Source organism: Balaenoptera ricei, chromosome 3, assembly GCF_028023285.1.
Source record: "Balaenoptera ricei isolate mBalRic1 chromosome 3, mBalRic1.hap2, whole genome shotgun sequence".
Lineage (NCBI taxonomy): Eukaryota > Metazoa > Chordata > Mammalia > Artiodactyla > Balaenopteridae > Balaenoptera > Balaenoptera ricei.
In genome coordinates, this window is record NC_082641.1 from 166,126,281 (window position 1) to 166,151,970 (window position 25,690).

At 40.4% G+C, this 25,690-nt stretch overlaps 2 protein-coding genes across 2 annotated transcripts in view; both read left to right on the plus strand.

Moving 5' to 3' along the window:
- SNAP47 (synaptosome associated protein 47) overlaps positions 1-2,217 on the plus strand; it is a 159,603-nt gene extending 157,386 nt beyond the window's left edge. The window contains exon 8 of the transcript XR_009502507.1: positions 2,145-2,217. The gene's annotated coding sequence lies outside the window, so the exon portion shown is untranslated. The remainder of the gene's footprint in view (positions 1-2,144) is intronic.
- Positions 1,779-25,690, plus strand: PRSS38 (serine protease 38). The gene is made up of 5 exons (XM_059919140.1): positions 1,779-1,950; positions 2,145-2,307; positions 2,896-3,167; positions 24,818-24,960; positions 25,436-25,690. Exons 1-5 carry the CDS (start codon positions 1,779-1,781, stop codon positions 25,688-25,690), a joined length of 1,005 nt encoding a protein of 334 aa, XP_059775123.1.

Here is a 25,690-nt window from a genome sequence, read left to right on the forward strand (position 1 = left end):
ACTGAGTTCACTGGTAAGAGGCTATGTTCCAACCACTTTGCCCAGCAGTAAGGTGCTCCTCGTGGAACCTATAAGCCAAGATATCTCAACCTCAGCATTATTGACATTCGGGGCTGAAAAAGTCTTTGTTCTGGAAGGGTATTCTATGCATTATAGGATGTATAGCAGTATCCCTGTAAAACCCACCAGATGCCAATAGCACACTCCACCAATTCTGATAATCAAAAATGTATCCAGTTATTACCAAATGTGCCCTTGCAACATCACCCCTGATGGAGAACCAGTGCTATCTGACTTCCACAACCCCCTGCAGGAAGGATGGGACACACAAGCCAGACACATTGTGGAGACTGTCTTCTCTCCCCACCTGTAGTAGGAGGTAACACCATTCCCCATCTCAAGCCAGCACTGAGAAGACTGTGAGGTGGAGTCCTGTCATCTGGGAAACATGCAAGTGGACAGACCAGAATAGCCCTGCAGAGACGTAATAAACTAAACTGCTGTTGGAACCACAGTCCACCAGAGTGAGCCAGAATGTGTGTTCTGAACCTAAACAGGTTTGCAACTTGCTAAAAAATCAATAGAAGATTTAAGTGGGAACCAGAGTCTCACAGAGTAATACTCAAAATGCCTAGGACACAGTCCAAAATGACTTGTCACACTAAGAACTAGTAAACTCTCAATTCCAATAAGAAAAGGCAATTAGTAGACATTAAAAGACATTAATAGACATCAAGCTAACATAGCTGTTGAATTATTGGACAAGGATTTTAAAGCAGCCATTATAAAAATTCTCCATTGAACAGTTATGAACACACTTGAAACATATTAAAGGACAAGGAACAATGAAGAAAGAGAAATTATTGGCAATACATATAAAAGACAAGGGATTAATATCAAGAAATAGAAGGTACAGAGATTTCCCAATACCTCCTACCCTAACACATGCATTGCCTGCCACATTAACAATCTCTGTGCCTTCTGTTTAATTTTGCTGTGAACCCAAAACTGCTATAGAAAATAAAATCTATTTTTTAAAAAAAGAAATATAAGAAACAGAGTAGAGGTTGGCAAACTACCTGTTTCTGTACATCTGAACTAATGTACATCTGTACATTCTGAACTAAGAATTGTTTGTACACTTTTTATTGCTTGGAGGTAAAACGAGAATATTCTGTGAGATGCAAAAATTAAATGAAATTCAAGTTTCAGCATCTGTAAATTCAGTTTTATTGGAACACAGTCCCGTTCATTTCTGTATGTATTGTCACAGCAGCAGAGTTCTGAAGTTTCCAGACAGAAGGCTTAAGTAGTATAAGGCATTTTTCCATCGCTTTTTTCCCAACACCTGTATAACTCGCTCTATTCAATGGCACATTAGCAAATATGATCAAGAAGAGGCGTGAAAAGTGTTTTTACATTTCTGGAATGCTGCAACTGAGACATGACCAAACCCCAGCTTACTGGCTGGATGTTGGGAGACACAGGACGAAATTATTTCCATTGCATCAGCCAAGAGTGGGGAGAGAAACCAATGACCACCACCATCCGGGGCGCAAGACCACCCAGAGTCTACTGACTGCCCTCTAGGGAGTGAGACCACAGCGAGCCAGCCATAGCGGGGTGGGGGGGTGATGGAGGGGAGGATCATTGAGAGCTGGCTCCCAGCCGAGGAGTGAGAGCCGGTGTTTATGCTGTCGCGCTTTAATGCCATCGTGTGCCTGGGCACTGTCGCATGTTTGTGCCGTCACAAGTTGCGTGCTCTAGCCCTCGCATCCATGAGGCACACCCACCTCATGGCCGCCGCGCTGACCGGCCCTCGCACTGGACCTGGAGAGTCCAGGACCCCGAGCCTCCTCCTGCTCCTGTTTCTCCTGCCTCACACCCAGGCTGCAGCCACGGCCCACAGGCACCCTGCCAGTGAGGGGGTCGCCTTTAGCCGTGATGTGGGTAGGACCCCTCCAAGCCCGGGTTGGCGGTGGTCCCTGCGGTGAATCCCGGGCTTCCTCCCCTCGAGGGTGGAGACCCAGTCTTCCGCGGTTCTCCCCCTTTTGCCTCCTCCCACTCACCCTCCTCGGCTTTGCCTGTGGCCAGGCCTGCCCTGGTGCCACTGCTACTCGCATACTCTGTCCTTCTTTCCTCAGCTTGTGGCCAGCGTCATATGCAGGGGAAGATCATGGGAGGCGTGGATACCCTCGAGAAAAAGTGGCCGTGGCAGGTCAGTGTGCACTATGCCGGCTTCCACATCTGTGGTGGGTCCATCATTGATGAATACTGGATCCTGTCAGCCGCCCACTGCTTTGACAGGTGAGTGGGCAGTGCTGGATACCATTCCCGTGGAGGTCTAGGGCTGCAAGACCAACCACGTGGGTCACATAGGACTGGGACTTCTTGGAGGCAGGGGAGAGAGTGGGACCCAGCACACAGCTCCATCCACTACAGTTTCTTGCACAGGGCTGAGGGCTCCTTTAGGGCCCTCAGCTCTTCCAGAAAGGTGTGGAACCACATAATAGGATGAGAGGTGAAGAGGGGAGCCACAGCTTAGGGTGAGAGGAGAGAAGAGAGGACAAATCACAGGATGAGAGGTGATGAAAGACTTATCTTCATTGGCAGCTCATTGTACATCTGACAAGCTCACCATCCTGGGCTGTCCAGCAGGTCTTGGTGGGTCCCTGAATCCTCCATGGGCTCAGGTCAGGACTTTGTTGGGAGCAATTCTGCCAGACAATCAGGTCCCTACTGTGCTGGAAGGGCTTGCTTTCCACGTCCTGGCTGAGAGCTTGGATACCCAGGCTGCCATGCTCCAGGACTCCCTGAGCCTGTGATCTCATGGAAGCTCCTCTTCCCAGGTGCAAGGTGCGTGAACCACTATGCCTTTGTCCTCTGTCTCTACAGGAACAAGATTACTGAAGCATTTGATATATATGTGGGCCTTGTGGACCTCAGAGTTGCAGGCAATCACACCCAATGGTTTGAGGTGAATAAGGTGATCATACACCCCACATACGAAGTGCACCATCCTGTTGGAGGCGACATCGCTCTGGTGCAGCTGAAAACTCGCATTGTGTTTTCCGACTCTGTGCTTCCCATCTGTATTGCACCCCCAGATGTGACTCTTTCGAACCTTTCTTGCTGGGCTACAGGATGGGGATCCATCTCCCAACAAGGTAAGAAAACAAAGTGCAGGGTCGATCCCATTATTGGAGCTTGTGGAAGGGATGATGGCTCTATGACATTACAGGAGAGAACATGTTCTGTCCATTAAGGGGTTGCAAGCATCTGAGGACTGGAATCCCTATCCATCAATCACTATCTGTTTCTCTGTCAATGTAGAATTTTGTTTTACTCCTGGCTGGCTTTGTTGTTTACAGAGAAGTAGTTACATCTACTTTGAGTGTGGAATTAATATTTAGTATACCGAGAACACAAATTTCCAAGCATAGTTTTTCTTAAGATTTTAAATTCAATTTAGAGATAATCTTTTTTTAACTTATGAAAAAACATTTTAGTTATTCTAGTTATCCATAAAAGCCTTGCACTTTCTTTCTAAGTTTAAATCTGCATAATTTAGAATTTTTATGGTTATTTAAAAGATTTTTTTTTCTTTTTTTAAAAAAATTTTTTTTATTTTTACAAGAGATAAATAGACTGACACCAAGCATTGTACATGGATGACCACAACAAAAGCAACAATGATTGCAATTACCAAACATGAAACACACTCATACTATGTCATAATAAAGATTATTTTTAATTGCATTTGCTAATCAGACACAGCTGTTGATTTCTGCACATTTATCTTGTTTCCAGCCACCATATAGTACTCATTTATAATATTTTGTCAGTTGATTATTTAATTGTTCTAGATTTTTTAATATCATATTTTCTTCAAATAAAGATTGTTTCATCACTTCCTTTCCTATATTTTATCTTTTATTTATTTTTCTTATTGAAATGGTTAGAATCTCTAGTAGAAATGTTGCTAGGTCTCCTTTTCTTGTTTTTTATTTTAATGGAAATGCTTCTAATGGTTTACTATTAAGTCTGTGGCTTGGTTTGGAGATTTCAGATTGATATCTTATACCAGTTTAAGAAAGTTTCATATCTGATTTACTTAAGTAAAAAAACATTATTGCAGTTAAGTGGATATAAATTCAGATTAGAATGTTAAAACTTTAAATGTTAAATGTAGTCCCCATGGTAACCACAAAAGGAAATTAAGAAGGAATTTAAACATTTCACTACAAAAAATCAACTAAATGCAAAGAAGACAGGAATACAAGAAAATGAGGGGGAAAAAAGCTATAGGGCATGTAGAAAATAAGTAGCAAAATGACAGAAGCAAGTTCCTCCTTATCAGTAATTACTTTAAATGTAAATGGGTTAAACTCACAAATCAAAAGACAGAGACCAGAGTTAGGGAGATATAGCCAAGATGGCGGAATAGGAAGACCCTGAGCTCACCTCTTCTCACTGGAGCACCAAAATTACAACTACTGATACAACAACTATTGATGAGAAAGACTGGAATCCACCAGAAAAGATTTTCTACAACTAAAGATATAAAGAAGGAACCACAAAGAGATGGATAGGAGGGGCAAAGTCATAGTATAGTCAAGACCTATACCCTTCGGTGGGTGACCCATAAACAGGAGAATAATTACAAATATGGAGCTTCTCCCTGAGGAGTAAAGGGTCTGAGCCCCACATTGGGCTCCCCAGTCCTGGGATCATGCACCAGGAATATTTGGTTTTGGAGACCAACAGGGCTTACTTTTGGGAGACCCAGAAAGCTGTGAGAAATAAAGACTCTTAAAAGTCACATGCAAAATCTTACATGCTCCAGGACCCAGAGCAGAAGGAGTGATTTGAAAATGGCCTGGGTCAGACCCACCTACTGATCTTGGAGGGTCTCCCAGAGAGACAGGAGGCAACTGGAGTTCACCCTGGGGACACAGACACTGGTGGCACCATTTTGGGGAGCTCTTTCTACCACATGGACACTTGTGTTGACAAGCGCTATTTTGGAATCCTCCATCTAGCTTATGAGCCTCAGAACTCAGCCCTGCCCTTGCCCACTAGCCTATAGTCACCAGTACTGGGACTCCTCAACACTAACAACTAGCTGGGCTGGATACAGGCCCATCTACCAATAGACAGGTTGCCTTAAGACTTCCTGAGACAACAGCCACCACTGGACATGGCCTTGTCCACCAGATGGCTCAGGACCTGGCCCCACATGTCACTGTGCAGGCAATAGACCCAGGGCACACAAGGCCCTGCAGCCAGAGACACCAGGACACAGCTCCATCCACCAGTGGGGAGGCACAAGCCCCAGAAACCCCTGGGGTTTGGCCCTACCCATCAGTGAGCTGGCTTTGGCCTCAGGACCAGCCTCACCCACCAGTGGGTGGACAACAGGCCCAGGACAACTGCAGACACACAGTCTGCTATGGCAGGATCCAGCTCACCTACCATCAAGCTGGCACCAGCCCTGAGACAAGCTGGGCCTGAGCACTGCCCACCAGCAGAGCAATACATATGATTTGGGACCCCTAGGATCTGCAACAAGAAACCCCAGGAACCGGCTCTGCCCACCAGTGGGCAGACACCAGGTCCAGGATCTCCTGGACCCTGGCCCCACGCACCACCAGGCATATACCAGCCCCAGAAACACCACAGCCTTTCACCCTATCTTGTAGGAAGCAGCCAACTCACCAGCAGGCCAACACCAGCTCTGAGATATCTTGGACTCCTCAGCCAACCACCCTGGGATCCAGCCCCACTCACCAGTAGGCCAACGCTAGATCCAAGAATCCTGACCCCACAACCACCCACACCAGAACCTTGACTCTGTCCCCACAAGTGAGCCAGCACTAGCACCAGGACCCCACAGTGTTACTCAGACAGCCACCTCATGACCTGGCACCAACAACCAATTGGCAGCCTCCACACAAAGCAGGGCCTGGCAACCAATCTGACTGGGGGTCAGCCATACCTACCAGACAATCCTCAGCACTCAGCTTGCCACAGCAGGAGGACCCACACAACCCACATAAGGGGCATCACTAGAGCATATAGCTCTGGTGACCAGAGGGGATTACACTGCTGGGATGCATAAAATGTCTCCTACAAAAGGCTATTTATCCAAGGTTGGAAAATGTAACCAACATACCAGATACATAGATATTAACACAGCAAATTAGTCAAAATGAGGTGATAGGGGAACATGTTCCAAATAAAGGAACAAGATGAAACCCAGAAGAAGAACTAAGTGAAGTGGAGATAGGCAATCTACCTGATAGAGTTCAAGGTAATGATCATAAAGATGATCAAAGAACTCAGGAGAAGAATGGATGAACAGAGCGAGCAGTTAGATGTTTTAACAAAGAATTTGAAAATATAAAGAAGAACCAAATAGAGATGAAGAATACAATGACTGAAATGAAAAATACACTAGAAGGAATCAACAATAGACTAGATTATACAGAGGAACGGATCATCAAGCTGGAAGACAGAGTAGTGGAAATCAATGAAGCTGAACAGAACAGAAAAAAGAAAAAATAGAGAGAAATGAGGACGGTTTAAGAGACCTCTGGGACAACATCAAGCATACTAACAATTGCATGATAGGAGTCCCAGAATGAGAAGAGAGAGAGAAAGAGGCAGAGAACATATGTGAAGACATAATAGCTGAAAACTTTCCTAACTGGGGAAAGGAAACAGACATCAGGTCCAGGAAGCACAGAGTCCCAAACAGGATCAACCACACCAAGACACTTTGTAATTAAAATGACAAAAATTAAAGATAAAGAGAGAATATTAAAAGAAGCAAGGGAAAAGCAACAAGTTACATACAGGGAACTCCCATAAGGCTATCAGCTGACTTTTCAGCAGAAACACTGCAGGCTAGAAGGGAATGGCATGGTATATTTAAAGAGTGAAAGGGAAAAACATACAACCAAGAATAATCTACCTGGCAAGGCTTTCATTCAGATTTGATGGAGAGATCCAAAGTTTTACAGACAAGAAAACTTAAAAGAGTTCAGCACCACCAAACCAGCTTTACAAGAAATGTTAAAAGGACTTCTCTAAGTGAAAAAGAGCCACAACTAGAACATGAAAATTATGAAAGGAAGAAACTCATCAGTAAAGGCAAATATACAGTAAAGATAGTAATCAACCACATACAAAGCTAGTAAGAAGGTTAAAAGATGAAAGTAACAAAACCATCTATATCCACAATAAGTAGTTAAGGAATACACAAAACAAAAAGAAGTAAAATATGATGTCAAAAACAGTAATCTTGAAGAAAGGGGAGTAAAAATGCAATGTTGTTAAAATGCATTTGAAAATAAAAGATCAGCAATGTAAAATAATCATGTGTATATATAGAAGCATTATATAATGTTAACCACAAAGAAAATCTATAATAGATACATATATTTATACATTATTTATCTTGGAATATTTTGATTTCATCTTCATGTCTGAAGGATAGTTCTATTGGATACAGAATTCTTCCTTGAAGGGTTTTTTCTTTCAACACTTTGAGTCTGTTGTTCTACTGCCTCTGGCTTTCATTGTTTCTGGTGAGAAGTCAGCTATTAACCATACTGTTTATCACGATGTAATTGGTTGCTTTTCTCTTATTGATCTCAGGATTTTCTTTTGTCTTTGACTTTCAGGAGTTTAATCATATTGTGTCTAGATGTGTATCTCTTTGTGTTTATCTTTCCTGAGGTTCAGTGAGATTCTCAGATATGAAGATTCTTTTTCATCAAATTCAGGATGTTTTGGGCCACATTTTCTTCCATTTTTTTTTTTTTTGCACTTCTCTCTCTCCCTCCCCCCCTCCCTTTCTCTCTCTTTCCTCTCCTCTTCTCACCTCTCTCCTTTCCCCTCTTTCTGGCAGTCTTGTTACATGTGTGTTGATGTGCTTCATGGTATCCACAGGTCTCTAAGGTCTGTTCACTTTTCTTCATTTTTTTTGCTCTATTCTTTTTTTAAATGAGTTAATTTATTTTTGGCTGCGTTGGGTCTTCATTGCTGCTCTTGGGCTTTCTCTAGTTGTGGTGAGCGGGGGCTACTCTTCATCGCAGAGCACGGGCTTCTCATTGCAGTGGCTTGTCTATGTTGTGGAGCACAGCTCTGGGCACGTGGGCTTCAGTAGTCGTGGCTCGTGGGCTCTAGAGCGCAGGCTCAGTAGTTGTGCCACATGGGCTTAGTTGCTCCACAGCCTGTGGGATCTTCACGGACCAGGGCTCAAACCCATTTCCCCTGCATTTGCAGGCAAATTCTTAACCACTGTGCCACCAGGGAAGTCTATGCTCTATTTTTTAAATTAGATAACTTCTACTAATCTAGCTTCAATTTCACTGATTATTTTTTCTGCTATCTCATATATTCTGTTGATCCAACCTACTGAATTATTAATATTGGTTACTGAACTTTTCAACTTTAGAATTTCCATTTTATTCTTTTTTTATAGTTTTTGTATTTCTGCTAAGATTCCCTATGTGTTGACTCATTATCATGATATTTTCATTTAACTTTTTAAATGTAGTTTAAAAAAATTCTTTAAACATACTTATAACAACTGTTTTGAAATATTTATCAACTAAAATCAACACCTGGGACCACACACAGCTTCTTCATATTGACGTGTTTTTTCCTGAATATAGGTCATACTTTCCTATTTCTTGCATAGAATTTTTATTGTTGAAAATTGGGCATACATAAAACATTGTAAGAACTTTGGATTCTGATTTTCCCTGAAGGTTTTGATTTCTTTTGCTTTGTTTTGAGTAATTTGCCTGGACTTAGTTTGCAGAATCTCTCTTGTAGTTTGTAGTTGCTGAGGTCTGTGCTCATTCTTTTATTCTTAATTCTTACATTTATTATTTTTATTCTGGTTTCCTAAGTGTCACCACTGTGTCTTAATATCTCATTGATTAGCCAATGATTTGGGCATCTCAAACTTCTAAGGCTTCCACCTTTGACGGTGGGTTTTGTGTGGAGGCTGGTGAACACATTTAGAGTCTGTGTGACTCTTGAGTCTGCCTCAGCTTTTACTTTTCACTGAGCCCACTTGTGCCTCCATGTTTATACATATAGTTACACAGTCACCCCAGGGATCAGTGGAGATTTATCTAACCTTTCTATTGCTCTCTTATTTCCAGAGTCCCCATAAATTTCCTTCAGAGACACTGTTCACCCCACCCAGAATGACAGTCTCAGACCAACACTGCTTTAGGTCTTCCTTACTCATTTCCTACAAATCTAGATACTTTAAATGACAGTACAAAGTGTTGGGTTTTTTTAGCTGTCCCCTCCAAATCAAGTTCTCTCCCTCTGGCAGAAAAACTGCTTTCCCAGCCAGCCCTACCAAGGTAAAACTACCACAGTGACAGAGCAGAGATAGAGGGGTGTCAAGGGTGGTGAAGCCCCAGACAACTAGGTCAGACTTTTGCCATTGTTACCCAAAGTTCCACCAGTTGTTCATGAATAAGCACCTCTCAAGTTTCCTTTGCTTTTGTTTGACCTATGGAGCCCTGAAATTTTTAAAAATAATTTTGTTCAGTTTTATACTTGTTTATTGGAGAAAGGGTTTGCTGACATCTTCACTCCATCCTAGCCAGAAATCCCATGTGTAGACTTATTTCTAAATTATTATTTTGTACTGTCTGTTTGCTGCTTTCTTTTAAATATTTTCCCTGTCATTCTCCCTTTCCAATAGACTGATTTCCTTTTTTTTTATTAATTAATTAATTTTATTTTTCGCTGTGTTGGGTCTTTGTTGCTGCATGTAGGCTTTCTCTAGTTGCTGAGAGTGGGGGCTACTCTTCATTGTGGTGCACGGGCTTCTCATTGCAGTGGCTTCTCTTGTGGAGCATGGGCTCTAGGCATGTGGACTTCAGTAGCTGTGGCACACGGGCTCAGTAGTTGTGGCTTGCAGGCTCTACAATGGAGGTTCAGTAGTTGTGGCACATGGGCTTAGTTGCCACGTGGCATGTGGGATCTTCCCAGACCAGGGCTCAAACCTGCGTCCCCTTCACTGGCAGGTGGATTCTTAACCACTGCGCCACCAGGGAAGTCCCTGATTTTCTATATTACTTTTTTACTGTCTACTGTTCTGCAAGTTAAATTTCCAATTTTTAATCTTCTTGTAGCTCTTCTTAAATTTTTAACATGCATACCTGAACATACATGAGTTATGAACATATATACTCATGTATGTTCAGGTATACATGTTATCCAAAGGAAAAAATACCCTGTTTCATATATTTATACATATAAACATATATATGTTTTATTATTTCATATGTTACTTCCATTTTGTATGTTACTGTTTTCCAGTATTTTCATTCCATCTTTTTTATACAATCAAGATTATTCTCTTTTACTGTTGTTTTATACAGGACATGCTTATCTGGCTTTATGCACATGTTAATCTAATTTTTTTATTCCTAGCATTATACTTCTTTCAATTAGGTTTACTTTCCTTATTTCCAAAGAATATGTTACAACTCTTAAACAAAAAAGGATTAAAGGAGAAATCACATATTAAATTAGAAAATATTTTGAGATGAATGAAAACAAAAACACATTACCAAAACTTATAGAATGCAGTGAAATCAATGCTCAGAGGGAAATTTATAGCCATATAAGAAGTCAGACCTCAAATAAATAGCTTCATTTTATGACTTAAGGAACTATAAAAAGAATAAGCTAAACCCAAAGCTAGCAAGCGGAAGGAAATAATGAAGATTAGAGCAGAAAAAAATGAAATAGAGAATAGAAAAAATTAGAGTGAATGAAATAAAAGTTAGTTATTTGAATAGATCAACAAAATTAACAAAACTTTAGCTAGACTGACCACACACACAAAAAAAGAAAGATAAAGTACAAATAGCTAAAATCAGAAATGAAACAGGAAACATCACGACTGACCTTACAGAAATAAAAAGGATTATAAGATAATACTACAATGAATTCTATGTCAACAAATTAGATAACTTACATGAAATGGGAAAATTACTATAAACACTCAAATTATCAAAACTGAATCAAGAAAAAATAAAAATTCTGGATAGATTTATAACAAGTAAAAAGATTGAATCAGTATTCGAAAACCTCGCAACAAAGAAAAGTCCAGGACCAGATGACTTCACTGGTGAATACTACCAAACATTTTAAGAAAAATTAACACCAATTATTTTCAGATTCTCCAAAAAATAGGAGAGGAGCTCATTCTATGGGGCTAACATTACGCAGACACCAAAGCCAGACAAAGATGCCACAAGAAAAGAAAATCACAGACCACTATCCCTCATGAATATATATGCAAAAATCATCAACCAAATACCAGCAAACTGAATCCAACAGTATATTAGAACGATTATACACTACAACAAAGTAAGATTTATTCCTGGAATACAAAGGAGGTTCAACACACAATAATTGGTCAATGTAATATACCACATTAAAAAGTGGAAAAAAACCGTATGATAATCTCAAATGATGGATAAAAAGTATTTGACAGGATCCAACATCCTTTCATAATTTAAAGAAACACTCATAAAACTAGGGATAGGAAGGTACTTCTTCAAGATGATTTAAGGCATTTATGAAAAACTCACAGCTAACATTATACTCAGTGAAGAAAGACTGAGAACTTACCCCTAATATCAGGAACAAGACGGGATGCTCATTTTCACCACTGGTGTTCTATATTGTACCAGACTCTAGACAGATACATTAGGCAATAAAAAGAAATGAAAGGCATCCAAATAGGAAATGAAGAAGTAAAACTATCTCTCTTCGCAGATGACAGACAATAAACAAATTCAACAAATTTGCAGGGCACAAGATCAACACACACAAAAATCAGTTTCTATACACATTAATGAACAATTGAAAAAGGAAATTAAGAAAACAATTCCATATCATCCAAAAGGAAAATCACCTATAAATAAATTTATCCAAGGAAGTGAAAGACTGGTATACTGAAAGCTACAAAACATTGCTGAAAGAAATTTTACAAGACCTAAATAAATGTAAAGACAAGTCACGTTCCTGAATTGGAAAACTTAATATTGTTAAGATGTCAGCACTCCCCAAAGTGATCTACATATTCAGTGCAGTCTCTATCAAAATTCCAACATTTTGCAGAAATGGAAAAACTGATCCTCAAAATCCTATGGAATTGGAAGGGAACCTGAATAACCAAAACAGTCTTGAAAAAGATCAAAGTTGAAAGACTCACACTTCCTGATTTCAAAATTTTCTACAAAGCTACAATAATCAAAACAATGTGGTACTGGCATAAGAATAGATATATAGATCAGTGGAATAGTACTGAAAGCCCAGAAATAAATGCATACATCTATAGCCAATTGACTTTTGACAAGGGTGCCACTCCACTAAATGCGGAAAGAATAGTTTGTTCAACAAATGATGATGGGACAACTGAATATCCACATTCAGAAGAATGAAGTTGGACCCCCATCTCACACCATACACAAAATTTTAAATGGGTCAACAACCTAACTTTAAGAGTTAATATAAAACTCTTAGAAGAAAACATAGGAGTAAATCTTCATGACCTTGGATTTGGCAGTGGATTCTTAGATATGCTTTGTCTTAGACTTCATGTTTAAGAAATCATGTAGCATGTATTCTTTTTTCTCTTTCCTTAATCCTACTGTTTGTGAGATTCATCCACATTGTTGTTCATATCAGTAGTCGCCTTGTTTTTCTGTCATTCAATCTTCAATTGTATGAACTTGGCAAAATTTCTTTTATCCATATTCCTTTAGATAGACATCTGAGTTGTCCCCAGTTTTTAGGTCATATGAAAAAGTCTACAACAAATATTATTGTATAAGTCCTTTTGTGAACATACGTACTTGCTTATCTTGGGGATATACTTGGTAATAGAATGTGTTGGCTATAGGGTGGGGTAAATTTAACTTTATTAGAAACTGCCAAACAGCTTTATAAACTGGTTGTGACTTTTTATATTCCCATCACCAATGTATGAGAGTGCTAGTTGCTCCACATCATTGCCAGCACTTGATAGTATCAGTCTTTTTCACTTTAGCTATGCTGATCATTGTGTTGTGATAGCTTCTTGAGGTTTTATGATTTGTAGAAGTTTTAATATATTCTAGATACATGTACTTTGATAGGTATGTAAATATTCTCTGCTAGTCTATGGCTTGTTTTTTTTTCTTTTATATGTAGGGTCTTTTGTATCCTGCTTATGAAGACTTGCTTATTGTAAGCTCATGAAGATAATTTCTCCATTTATCCTAGAAGCATTATGAGTTTAATTTTTACCTTTAGTTATAAGATCCATCTAAAATTAATTTTTTGCATGTGATGTGAGGAAGAAAAACAAGGTTCACTTTTTTCTATATTGATATTCACTTGCTCTAGCACCATTTGTAAAGAATATCGCCTTTTTCCACTGACCTGTATTGGCACCTTTGTCAAACATCTTGTGACCGTATGTGTGTGGGTCTACTTCCAGGCTTACTATTCTGCCACGTGGATCTCTCCAGTACAACAGTGCTGTGTTTACCATAACTTTATGATGAGTCTGGTCTTACACATCCTCCACAGTTGTTTCTCTTCTTCAAGATTATCATGGGCATTCTGGGTCCTTTGCATTTCCATATGAATTTTAAAATTAGTTCCCCAATTTCTACAATAAACCTGCTAAGATTTTGAATGACTCATTGTTTTCCATGGCTCTTGGCACTGTTCTCTGAGATATCCTGCTCCTTGGCTACTTCTCAAAAGGGCCTTGAAAAATACCACATTGAGCAAATTTCCCAGCCTCTCCTGGGGCCCAGAGCCTTTTCGACATTTCGAACATCACACTACCTTTTAGCCCAGACTGGCAACCCTTTTACATGTACCGGTCTTGAGCTGTGTGGTCCTGCTGGTTATGGCTGAGCTTGCCTGTGTATCTGATGGTTGTCTCTCTATGGGCTGGCCTGTGACAGACTGAGCCGGAGTGCTAGACTCTGATTCATGCATCTTTCACTGTCCAGCAGGCTGGCCAGAAAACGTCCACAGGCAGTGGTGGAGAAACACAACACCTTTTTTTAAACATCTTTTTGGAGTGTAATTGCTTTATAATGTCGTGTTAGTTTCTGCTGTATAACAAAGTGAATCAGCTATATGTACACATATAACTTCATATCCCCTCCCTCTTGCATCTCCCTCCCACCCTCCTTACCTCACCCCTCTAGGTGGTCACAAAGCACCGAGCTGATCTCCCTGTGCTATGCAGCTGCTTCCCACTAGCTATCTATTTTACATTTGGTAGTGTATATATGTCAATGCTACTCTCTCACTTCGCCCCAGCTTCCCCTTCCCCTTCCCAGTGTCCTCAAGTCCATTCTCTACGTCTGCGTCTTTATTCCTGTCCTGCCCCTAGGTTCTTCAGAACCTTTTTTTTTTTTAGATTCCATATATATATGTTAGCATATGGTATTTGTTTTTCTCTTTCTGACTTACTTCACTCTGTATGACAGACTCTAGGTCCATCCACCTCACTACAAATAACTCAATTTCGTTTCTTTTTATGGCTGAGTAATATTCCATTGTATATATGTGCCACATCTTCTTTATCCATTCATCTGTCAATGGACACTTAGGTTGCTTCCATGTCCTGGCTATTGTAAATAGTGCTGCAATGAACATTGTGGTACATGACTCTTTTTGAATTATGAGAGAAACACAACACTTTTTGAAGCCTTTGCTTGCAACACGTCTGCTCAAATCCCATTGACAAAGCATGTCATGTGGTAAAATTCAGACCTAAGGACTGAGAAAATACATTATACCTCTCAATGGGAGTGACTGCAAAGACATATGGCAAAGGGCATATATGTAGGAAAGTATGGAGAATTGGATTCATTAATGAAATTCATTTCCCCTCAATTTATAGTTTACTACTTAACAGATAAACACTTAACATAGTATAACTCCATTTCCCCCTTCAATTCCTTATGCTATTGTTCTATATTTTACTTCTGCACACTATATTGACTTTATTGTTGCTTTAAACCTTCAGTAATCCTCCAGCATACTTTTCAATAGTCTCATTTTTAACCTCATTCAGGAAATGATTGACCCAACGCTCAAATTCAGTTTACTCTGAAACCAGGACCACTCATCTCCTAGCAATATTTCTCGTCCCCCAGGTTTATCTTACAAATGTCTGCACCCCAACCTCTGCAGGAGGATGGGGGGATGCACACCCACGATCTCTGTAGGCCCAGATCATATGCATTCTCCACGGTACTCTCATCCTAGGAGACCTTTCCCAAATTCATCGCAGTCCTCTCTCCCTTATCAGACATCCAGTGTCATTTCATATGTCTGGTATCTGTCTATCTTGCTTTCTTTGGCCATCAGGGGCAGAGAATGGGAGTCATCCTAATTCTTGGTTCAAAACACATTATTCATTGGTTCATACGTGATCCTCTTTATGTTTGTTTATAATAATATAATGCATACCTATGTAAACATCTCTCAAATAGGGAAATTAGAACACTGTAACTTGTATCTGCTTTATGATCCTGACCCTCTTGGGTCTTCTCATTTGAGGGAACTTCTTAGCACAAATCTTTTTTCCTTTTTTTTTTTTTTTACTGTGTTAAAATACACAAAATATAAAATTTACCACCTTAACTATTTTTAAGTGTTCAGTGGTGTTAAATACATTCACATTGGTGTGCAACCATCACCACCATCCATCCCCAGGATTCTTTTCATCTTGTAAATCTGAAACTCTATACCCATTAAACTATGTGTATATATATATATATATATATATATATATATATATATATATATATATATTCTTTTTCAGATTTTTTTCCATTACAGGTTATTATAAGATATTGAATATAGTTCCCTGTGCTATACAGTAGGTCCTTGTTTATCTATTTTATATATAGTAGTATATATATCTCAGTTTGTCTCCCCCTACCCCCACTATCCCCTTTGGTAATCATAAGTTTGTTTTCCATGTCTGTGAGTCTGTTTCTGTTTTATAAATAAGTTCATTTGTATCTTTTTTTTAGATTCCACATACAAGTGATATCATATGATATTTGTCTTTGTCTGACTTACTTCACTTAATATGATAATCTCTAGGTCCATCCATGTTGCTGCAAATGGCATTATTTCATTCTTTTTATGGCTGAGTAATATTCCACTGTGTATATATACCACATCTTCTTTATCTTTTCATGTGTCAATGGACATTTAGTTTGCTTCCATGTCTTGGCTATTGTAAATAGTGCTGCTATGAACATTGGGGTGCATGTATCTTTTCGAATTACTCTGGGTATATGCCCAGGAGTGGGATTGCAGGATCATATGGTAACTCTATTTTTAGTTTTTTAAGGAACCTCCATACTGTTCTCCATAGTGGCTGAAGCCACCAACAGTATAGGAGTGTTCCTTTTTCTCCACACCTTTTTAGCATTTATTATTTGTAGTCTTTTTAATAATGGCCATTCTGACTGGTGTGAGGTGATACACCAGTAGTTTTGATTTGCATTTCTCTAATGATTAGCGATGTTGAGAATCTTTTCATGTGCCTGTTGGCCATCTGTATGTCTTCTTTGGAGAAATGTCTATTTAGTCCTGCAAAATTTCCTTCCTTTTGAAGGCTGAATAATATTCCATAGTGTGCATACACCACATTTTGGTAATCCATTCATCAGTCAGTGGACACTTGGGCTGCTTCCATGTTTTAGCTATTGTGAATAATGGTGGTATGAAGATGGATGTAGGAATAGCTATTTTAGCCCCTGCTTTCAATTCTTTAGATATATACCCAGAAATGGAAATACTGGGTCAAATGGTAATTCTATTTTTAATTTTTTGAGCAACCTCCATTCTGTTTTTCATAGTAGCTGTACCGTTTTATATTCTCACCAAGAGTGCACAAGTGTTCCAATTTCTCCACGTCCTTGCCAACCCTTGTTGTTTTCTGTGTTTTGATGGTAGCCATCCTTATGGGTGTGGACTGGTATCTCATTGCAGTTTTGATGTGCATGTTGAGCATTTTTTCATGTGTTTATTGGCCATTCATATGTCTTCTTCAGAGAAATGTCTATTTGAGTTCTTTGCCCATTTTGGAATCAGGTTGTTTGGGTGTTTTTGTTGTTGAGTTTTAGGAGTTTTCTATATATTTTGGATGCTAGTACCTTATAAGATATATGATTTGCAAATATTTATTCCTAGACCATAGGTTGCCTTAAAAAGGCAACTGTGGATAGTGTCTTTTCATGTACAAAATTTTTAAATCTTCATGAAGTCCATCCAGTTTGTCTGTTTTTTCTTCTGTTGCCTGTGCCTTTGGTGTCGTATTCAAGAAATCACTGCCAAATCCAATGTCATGAAATTTTCATCCTATCAATATTTTTAAATCTATTGAGATTTAATTTGTGGCCTAAAATATGGTCTCTCCTGGAAAATGTCCCACGTGTACTTGAGGAAAATGTTTATGCTGTTGTTGGGTGGAATGTTTTGTATATGTCTATTATATCTAGTTGGTTTATTGTGTTAAGTTCTCTGTTTCCTTGTTTATCTTATGTCTGATTGTCCTATCCATTATTGTGAGAGAGGTATAGAAGTCTGCAAATATTATTGTAGAACTTTCTATTTCTCCCTTGAATTCTGTCAGTTTTTGCTTCATATATTTTGATGTAAATATTTATAATTGTTATATCTTCTTGCTGTTTTGAGTCTTTTATTAATATGTAATGTCCTTTTTTGTCTCTTATAAACTTTTTTGATTTAAAAATCTATTTTTTTTCTGATATTAGAATAACCACTCCTGCTCTTTTTTGGTTACTATTTGCATGAACTATCTTTTTCCATTTTTTCACTTTCAACTTGTTTGTGCCTTTGGATCTCAAATGACTCTTGTAGTCATCATATAGTTAGGTCATGTGTTTTTAATACATTCTGAAAATCTCTGTCTTTTGATTGGAGCGTTTAAGTCTATTTAGATTTAAAGTAATTATTGATAAGGAGGGACTTACTTCTGTCATGGTGGTACTAGTTTTCTATATGCCCCATAGCTTTTTTGTCTCTAATTTCCTGCATGACTATTTTTTTGTATTTAGTTGATTTTTTGTAGTAAAATGTTTAAATTTCTTTTCTTTCCTTTTGTGTATACTTTATAGCTATTTTCTTTGTGATTATCTTGGGGATTACCTTTAACATTCTAATTTGAATTTACAACAGCTTAACTTCAATAACATACAAAAACTCTGCTCCTTTAGAGTTCCACCCACAACCAATTTGGTTGTTGATGTCACAAAATTACATCATATACATTTTGTGGCCCCAAACATAAACTAACAATTCTTTTAAATGCATTGGTCTTTTAAATCATGTAGAAAACAAAAAGTGCAGTTACAAAACATTGTTACAATAATACTGCCTCTTATCACTAACAATGTATTTATTTTTATTGAGATCTTCATTTTTTCATATGCCTTTAAGTTACTGTCTAGTGTCCTTTCTTTTTACCTGCAATACTCCCCTGAGCATTTCTTGCATGGCAAGTCTAGTGGTCACAAACCCACTCTACATTTGTTTATCTAGGAATTTCTAAGAATAGCTTGGTTCTTCCCTGCTTTGGAGAGACAGTTTTGCCAGATTAAAATTCTTGGTTTGACAGTTTTTCTCTTTTATCACTTTAACTATATCTGTCCATTGTCTTCTGGTCTCCAAAGTTTCTGATGAGAAATATACTGATAATCTTATTGAGGATCCCTTGTATGTGATGATTCTCTTCTCTTTTACTGCTTTCAGAATTCGCTCTTTGGCTTTAGCTTTTGAAAGTTTGATTATAATGTGTTTCAGTGCGGATCCTTTTGAATTCATCTTTCCTGGAGTTTGTTGAGCCCCTTGGATTTTTATATTTATGTCTTTCATTAAATTTGCAAAATTTTCAGCTATTATTTCTTAAAATACTCTCTCTGCCCCTTTATCTCTCTCTTCTCCTGGGACACCCATAATGTGTATGTTGGCTTCTTGATGGTGTCCCACAGGTCCCTTAGGCTCTGTTTGATTTTCTTCAATCTTTTTTCTTTCTGTTCCTCAACCTCAATAATTTCCATTGTCCTATCTTCAAGTTCACCGATTCTTCCTTCTGCCTGCTCAGAGCTGCCTTTGAATACATCTAGTGAAGTTTTCATTTCAGTCATTGGACTTTTCAGCTTCAGAGTTCCTTTTTGTTTTGTTTTTAGATTTTCTATCTTGGTTGATAGTTCCACTTTGCTCACACATTATTTTCTTGACTTTCTCCACATCTTTTAGTTCTTTGAGCGTCTTTAAGACCATGATTTAAAGTTTATCTAATATATCTGCCTTTATGTCTTTCTCAGGGACAGATTCTGTTAATTATATTTTTCCTTTGATTGAGCCATTTCCTGTTTCTCTGTATGTCTTGTGGTTTTTTGTCGAATACTGGACATTTTAATCTAACAATGTGGTAGCTATGGAAATCAGATCCTCCCCCTTACCCAGGGTTTGCTGGGTTTTAAAAAATTTGTGTGTGTTAGTGATTGTTGTAGGCTGTCTCTGTGCAGAGGACCAGTTTGAGGTTGAGATCTTATGTTTTTTCTCAACCTTTACCTGGGCATGCATGGTTACTTTCTAATTTTCCCCATATATTCAGTTGCTTTTGAATGTCCTAGTCTTTAATGTCTGGATCCCAAAGAAGAAAAGTGAAAAATGAAGGGAGAAAAGGGCCATGGCCCCATAAATTCCCTAGAAGTCACTTCAGCTGGAGCAGGAGGTGCTTGTGACAATTGGGAGAGGTGCAACAACAATGGCTGCCTCCCTCTTTGTGTGTACCTCTGTGATCAGAGCAGCAATCAAAGCACAGATCCCCAATATACAGAGGACAGGGTCTTCTTTGCTCACCCTGGCTCTCACATGCTGTGTGCAAGCTCTCCAGGAATATGTGTACAGCCGCCTGTCCCAGGGGTGGGGGTGTGTAGCCGTTACTGTGCTAAGAGCTGAAATTGACTAAAGGTGACTGCAATTTACCCTCCAAGCCTTCAACAGATTCTAGAGTTCCAAAATACTTACATCAGACAAATTCTGCCAGTGCAGTTGTCCTGGTGGGAGACAGATTCCTAGGGTTTCCTGCTTGGCTATCTCCCAGGATCCTCTCCACAAATCTCTCACAGACAATCATGGTATATATATGGATTCCAGGGAATAGAATCCACTACCCCTCAGGAACTAAGGCCACAGATTGGGAAGCTTGGACCTAAATAAAAGAGTGGCAGGTTCCATTCTCTTCTAACTGGAAGCTGCCTTTATATATCTTTTCATCCTGTATGAGACCCTGGGCCTGACTTACCCTGCATTCAAGATACAACCACAGTGTTATGGCCTTCCCTCAGCAGAACTCAGTGAGAGAACCATCTAGAATGCAAGAACATGCTCTAGGATGCACAAATCAAAAGTGGTCCAAGTAACCCTAGGGCCACCTAATGCAGTTTTGCAGTTTCTCAATCCAGGCCAAGAAACCAAAAATAACTAGAAAGTAGCCCCATCTTTATTTAGGTCGCTTAGATAACATTACATGGGTTCTGACTTCAATACAATACATATTTCTTCTTTATTTCCCTCTTCTCCTATTCCACACCAGCAAACCTCTGAAAATTACCAGCAACAACAAAAGAACTCTCTGACACTCAGCTCACAAGACCACACCGTTTCCCACTCACGCAACTCTTTATTGAATGTTCTTCAGTGAGCTTCTGTGGTCTTTTTTTTAGCTTTTAGAATTGTTTCTTTTTCTGTATAAACATTCATGAAACTCTCAAATCAATACATTTAACATTTTCACCATCTCAAAAAGTTCTCTTACTGCTTTGCAGCCAAACTCTTTCTTCTAAGGTAAGTATTGTTCTCATTTCTGTCCCCATTAATGTTTTATGTTTTTGGACTTTATATAAATGTAATTACATTACTCTTGTGCTCAATATAGTCTGTAAGATTTATTCATGTTTTGCATGTATCATTAGTTCCTTTTTGTTTATTGTTGAGGAATATTTAATCACATAAATACCACAATTAATTTGTCTATTCTTCTGTTGACTGACATTTGGGTTGCTTCAGTTTGGGGCTATTGTGAATAAAACTCTTATGAATATTCTCTTACAACTCTCTCTACATATGTGCTTTCATTGCTCTTGGGGGCATACATGACAATGTGTTTACTTATTTATGCAGTTCTGAGAAACTACAAAGGATTTTCCGAAATGTATGTACAATTTTACACTGTCAGCAATGAATAAGAGTTACAGATCTCTTTGTCTGAAGAAGTCTTTATTTTACCTTCAGTTTTGAAAGATAATTCTAGATATAGAATTCTGGGTAGACGGTTTTCTGGTTTTATTTTGCTTTGCAAGAGGCTGCTTCATTTTATTCTGGCTTGCATAGTTTTTGATGAGAAACTTGTAACTCTTATTCGTGATCTTCTGTGTGAAATATTTCCCCACCTCCCTGTCTTCAGGATTTTCCTTGACTTTGTTTTGCAGCCATTTGACTATGATTCCTTCTTTCTTTCTTTCTTTCTTTTTCTTTCTTTCTTTCTTTCTTTCTTCCTTCCTTTCTTTCTTTCTTTCTTTCTTTCTTTCTTTCTTTCTTTCGTTGAGCCATGCGGCCTGCAGGATCCTATTTCCCTGACCAAGGATTGAATCCATGCCCCCTGCAGTGGAAGGGCAGAGTCCGAACCACTGGACCACCAGGGAATTCCATTGACTATGATGTTTCTAGGTGTATGTGTTTGATTGTTTTATTCTGGCCTGGGGTTCTCTGAACTTCTTGAATCTCTGGTTATTATAGTCTTTAATTTTGGAAATTTCTTGGCCATTATATCTCCACATATTTCTTATCCCCTGTACTCTCTTCTTCTGGGAATAATTCCACATATGTTATACTGCTATTGTCCCACAGCTCTTAAGTGCTCTGTTTTGCTTTATTCCCCACTCTTTTCCTTTTGTGTTTCAGCATGGGTAATAGCTATTAACCTATCTTCACATTCATTGATTCTTTCCTCATTTGTGTCCAGTCTGCTGATACACCCATTGAAGTAATTTTTTAATCTCTGATAATGTGTATTTCTGGCATTTCCAATTGGTCCTTTTTTTTTTATAGTTTCCATATCTCTGCTTAAATTCTTTATTTTTTTCATGCTTGTTGTTTACTTCTTAATAATTTCTTCAACATATTAATCATAGTTATTTTAATGTTCCTTAAATATACTTTCAACATTTTGGTCATCTCTGGGCCTGACTGTGTTCAATGTTTTATCTCTTGACAGTCGGTCCAGTGTTTTATTCCCGCCTTCCCCATACCTTTGTGTCTGTGCATGTGTGTGTGTATATATGTGTATCTTTTAATTTTTGGTTGAATGTTAGACATTATAGAAGAATATTTAAGACTAAAGTCTCTGTACCCCAAAATAGGCATTCCTCTTCTTCTGCCAAAGCATTAGTAGGGTGGGGCAGGGCTGATTCAGGCTAGTGAGAACTTGAGCTGGGTTGTGGCTTCTGTTGTTGCTCTTACTGACTTCAGAGCACCAGAGGCCTCAGGTCCCTCCATGGTGGGCTGCTGCAATGTTGTGCTCTGTCTGAGACCTGGGGTGTTTCTCTGTTCCTGCTTCACCCTTCACTTCACATCTCTGTACACCCACAGCACATTTTGCCTGCCCTCCAGAAGAAAATTGCTGTTCTTGGTATTCATTACTAGGCTGCTATTGAGAAGGAGGAAACTTGATCCCCTGATCCAGCCTCAGCCTCAGGCAGAGCTGTGGGTCTTAGATTTGGAAATGGACCTCTGTGCACCAGTACTCTACCTTTGGGGCAGCTAACCTCTGCTTTGTATCTGTGATGGCTCTGAGAGGATCTAGACCCTGCCCTCATGGTAGCAGACCTCTCATGTTACTGATGTGGGCTCTTGGCACCTCAGATTTTCCATGGATGTCGGGCTTGTTTCTACTCTTCCTCCAGAATAGTCCACCTGTACCAGGTCCTGAGGGCAGGAGTATGTGGTGGCCCCACACACACACAACAAGTAGAAGACTTCTGCTCCACATGTGAGTAGGGAAGGAAGCTGTGTTCTTACAGGTCCCCAGTGGTATGTGGTCATTTTCTGAACACCTGCACTGAGGTGCCCTCTCTGTGGATCCCTGCCGTACCCCGAGTATATTTCATGAGCTGCTAGTGGAGACCTAAGGGAAAGACCTACCAGTGAGTGCAATCCTCCTCTTGTCTGATTTCTTATCATTCTGAACTGGCACACTAGCCCACAATTGAAGAACTCATTGAAACTACAGCTAGCTGACTTCTCCCTTTCACTTCTGTGATATACCTCTTCCTTTGTGCTGTGCTAATAATTGTGCAGAGCTCATCATTCTGGCCCTCTGTCCACCTGGTTCCATTGGGCCTTGGCATGTGTGTAAGCATGACAGGGATATTTTACCCTGCATCTACACTGTTTTCACTCAATGTCTTGGTTGCTCCACAAGACTCTCCACTCTTGACTCTTGACTCTGGGAACTGTGAAGTCTAACCTGGCCACTCTGCCCTTCCTGTGGAATTGTACATTCTGCACACATGGCTCGGGGTCCAATGGCAGACTGGGGGCACTGAGGCCCCCTGTGTTCCCTCTAGGGTCCTTCTCTCTGGAGCACCCTCCTTCTGGCATCTGCCTTTGCGGATTCCAGCTGCCTGTGCTCCTCCTCATGCCACAGCCTGGAGTGTGCCCCAGGCAGGATGATGGGGCCCTTGTAGACCTTGCCTCATCTGTTCTCTTTTCTCAGGGGCCACAGCCCTGCCCTGACTCAGGTCCAATGGGAAATAATTGCCTGCTGGGTAGACATGTTTACTGCTAGCTTATGGTAGAGGGAAGTTCACTCCCAGTCACCCCACTGTGGGCACAATGAAAGGCCTCAGGTAGATTTTTAGCTGACTTTTAGTAGTTAAAAGTATTTCCTAACTGCATTTTACTGTGTTGCTTCTCCGGCATCCCCAACCCTGAGTTTTTTGACTCCTTCTATTGCTCTGCATTCCTATTTGCAATCAGCTAATTCTTCCATGGCTCCTCTCCTGATATTAACTTGCCAATACAGCAGCAACCGCAAACACTGCTGATATTCTGCTTCCCATTTTCTTCCTTGAGGTACACATTCACTAGCTCTAAAACTGATTCCCCACCTACCGCAGACTATGCCATCCCCAAATATATGCCCCCACTTGATACCCAATTGGATGAGTCTTTAACCTGTGAGAACAGCTCCTTTCCAGGCAGAGCAGGCCCACTTGCACATTGGTCAGGAAAGCGCAAGTTTTCTGGGAGCAATTACTATATCCATTGGCAGAGACAAGGACACATGGAGTGACAACCCACAAAAATTGGAGGCTACTTTCTTGCACACACTCTGTGTCATCTGCTCACTCTCACCCAGGGACTCAGCTGATGGAGCTGTTTGCACTTGAGCCACGGCAATGGGAATGTAATGGGCTGAACCAAGTCCTGGCTCTTACATCTCTCTTAGGAAGTGTCATGTGACACATATTTAAACTTTATTGACCAAAGCCTGAGTCCCCATTGCAGAGAAAGGGGCCATGTGGAGGGTGGGAGCAAGAGAAGGCGCTCCAGTGTGAGCCCACTAGGCCTTGGGGCTTGGTGTGCCCTGCGGAACAGGTGTGAGAAGACCATTCACTGGGCCTGCACTCCCTTCTGACAGGAGACACTTCAGACAAGCTGCAGGAGGTGCAGCTGCCTCTGATCCCATTGCCCCTATGCCAGCTGCTCTATGGACACACGTCGTACATTCTGCCGGACATGCTGTGTGCCGGGGACCTCAGGGACATGAAGACTGCATGTGAGGTACGACCCACTGTGGGGGCGGGAGGCTAAGCCCAGGGATTTCAGATCTTCGATCTGCTTTAAGCCGGGGGCACTTCTGCCAGTTGGGTAGGTGGTTCCAGACCACCTGGCTCCTGTGGGGATCAGAAGTACACCTCCATGCAGCCATGGGTTGAGTGGGAGGCCACAGGGTAGCTTATGTGCAAATGGAACACAGGCCTCAGTCAGGCCCTGTGGACCCAGTGCTGGCCAGAGCAGCCCAGGGCTCCACGTCTGCCCAGGGGCCATGCCTGCTGTCTGTCACTCCATAGCACCCACCCTCTACTAGCAGGACAGTGCAGTGAACACTGCTTGCCTGCAGCAGGGCCTCCCCACTGACAAGCTGGGGCTGCGTGAGTGGCAGGATCCTGGCACCATCCCACAGTGTTGGCATTGGGCCACCCTCATGCAGGAGGCCCCAAACTCCCAGTTCACGAGAAACTCCTCTTTTTTTCAGGGTGACTCTGGGGGCCCACTTGTCTGTGAATTCAACCACACCTGGATGCAAATTGGAGTAGTGAGCTGGGGGCATGGTTGCACATACCCTATGTATCCTGCAGTTTATGCCCGAGTCTCCTTCTTCTCAGAATGGATTCGTTATCACGTAGAAAACACACCCTTACCTCTTCAGCCACTCCCTACCCTCTCCTCCGCTCCGGGGGCTGCCATCAATGTCCTTGTGACCTCGCTGGCTGTCCTGTCAATGTTGTAA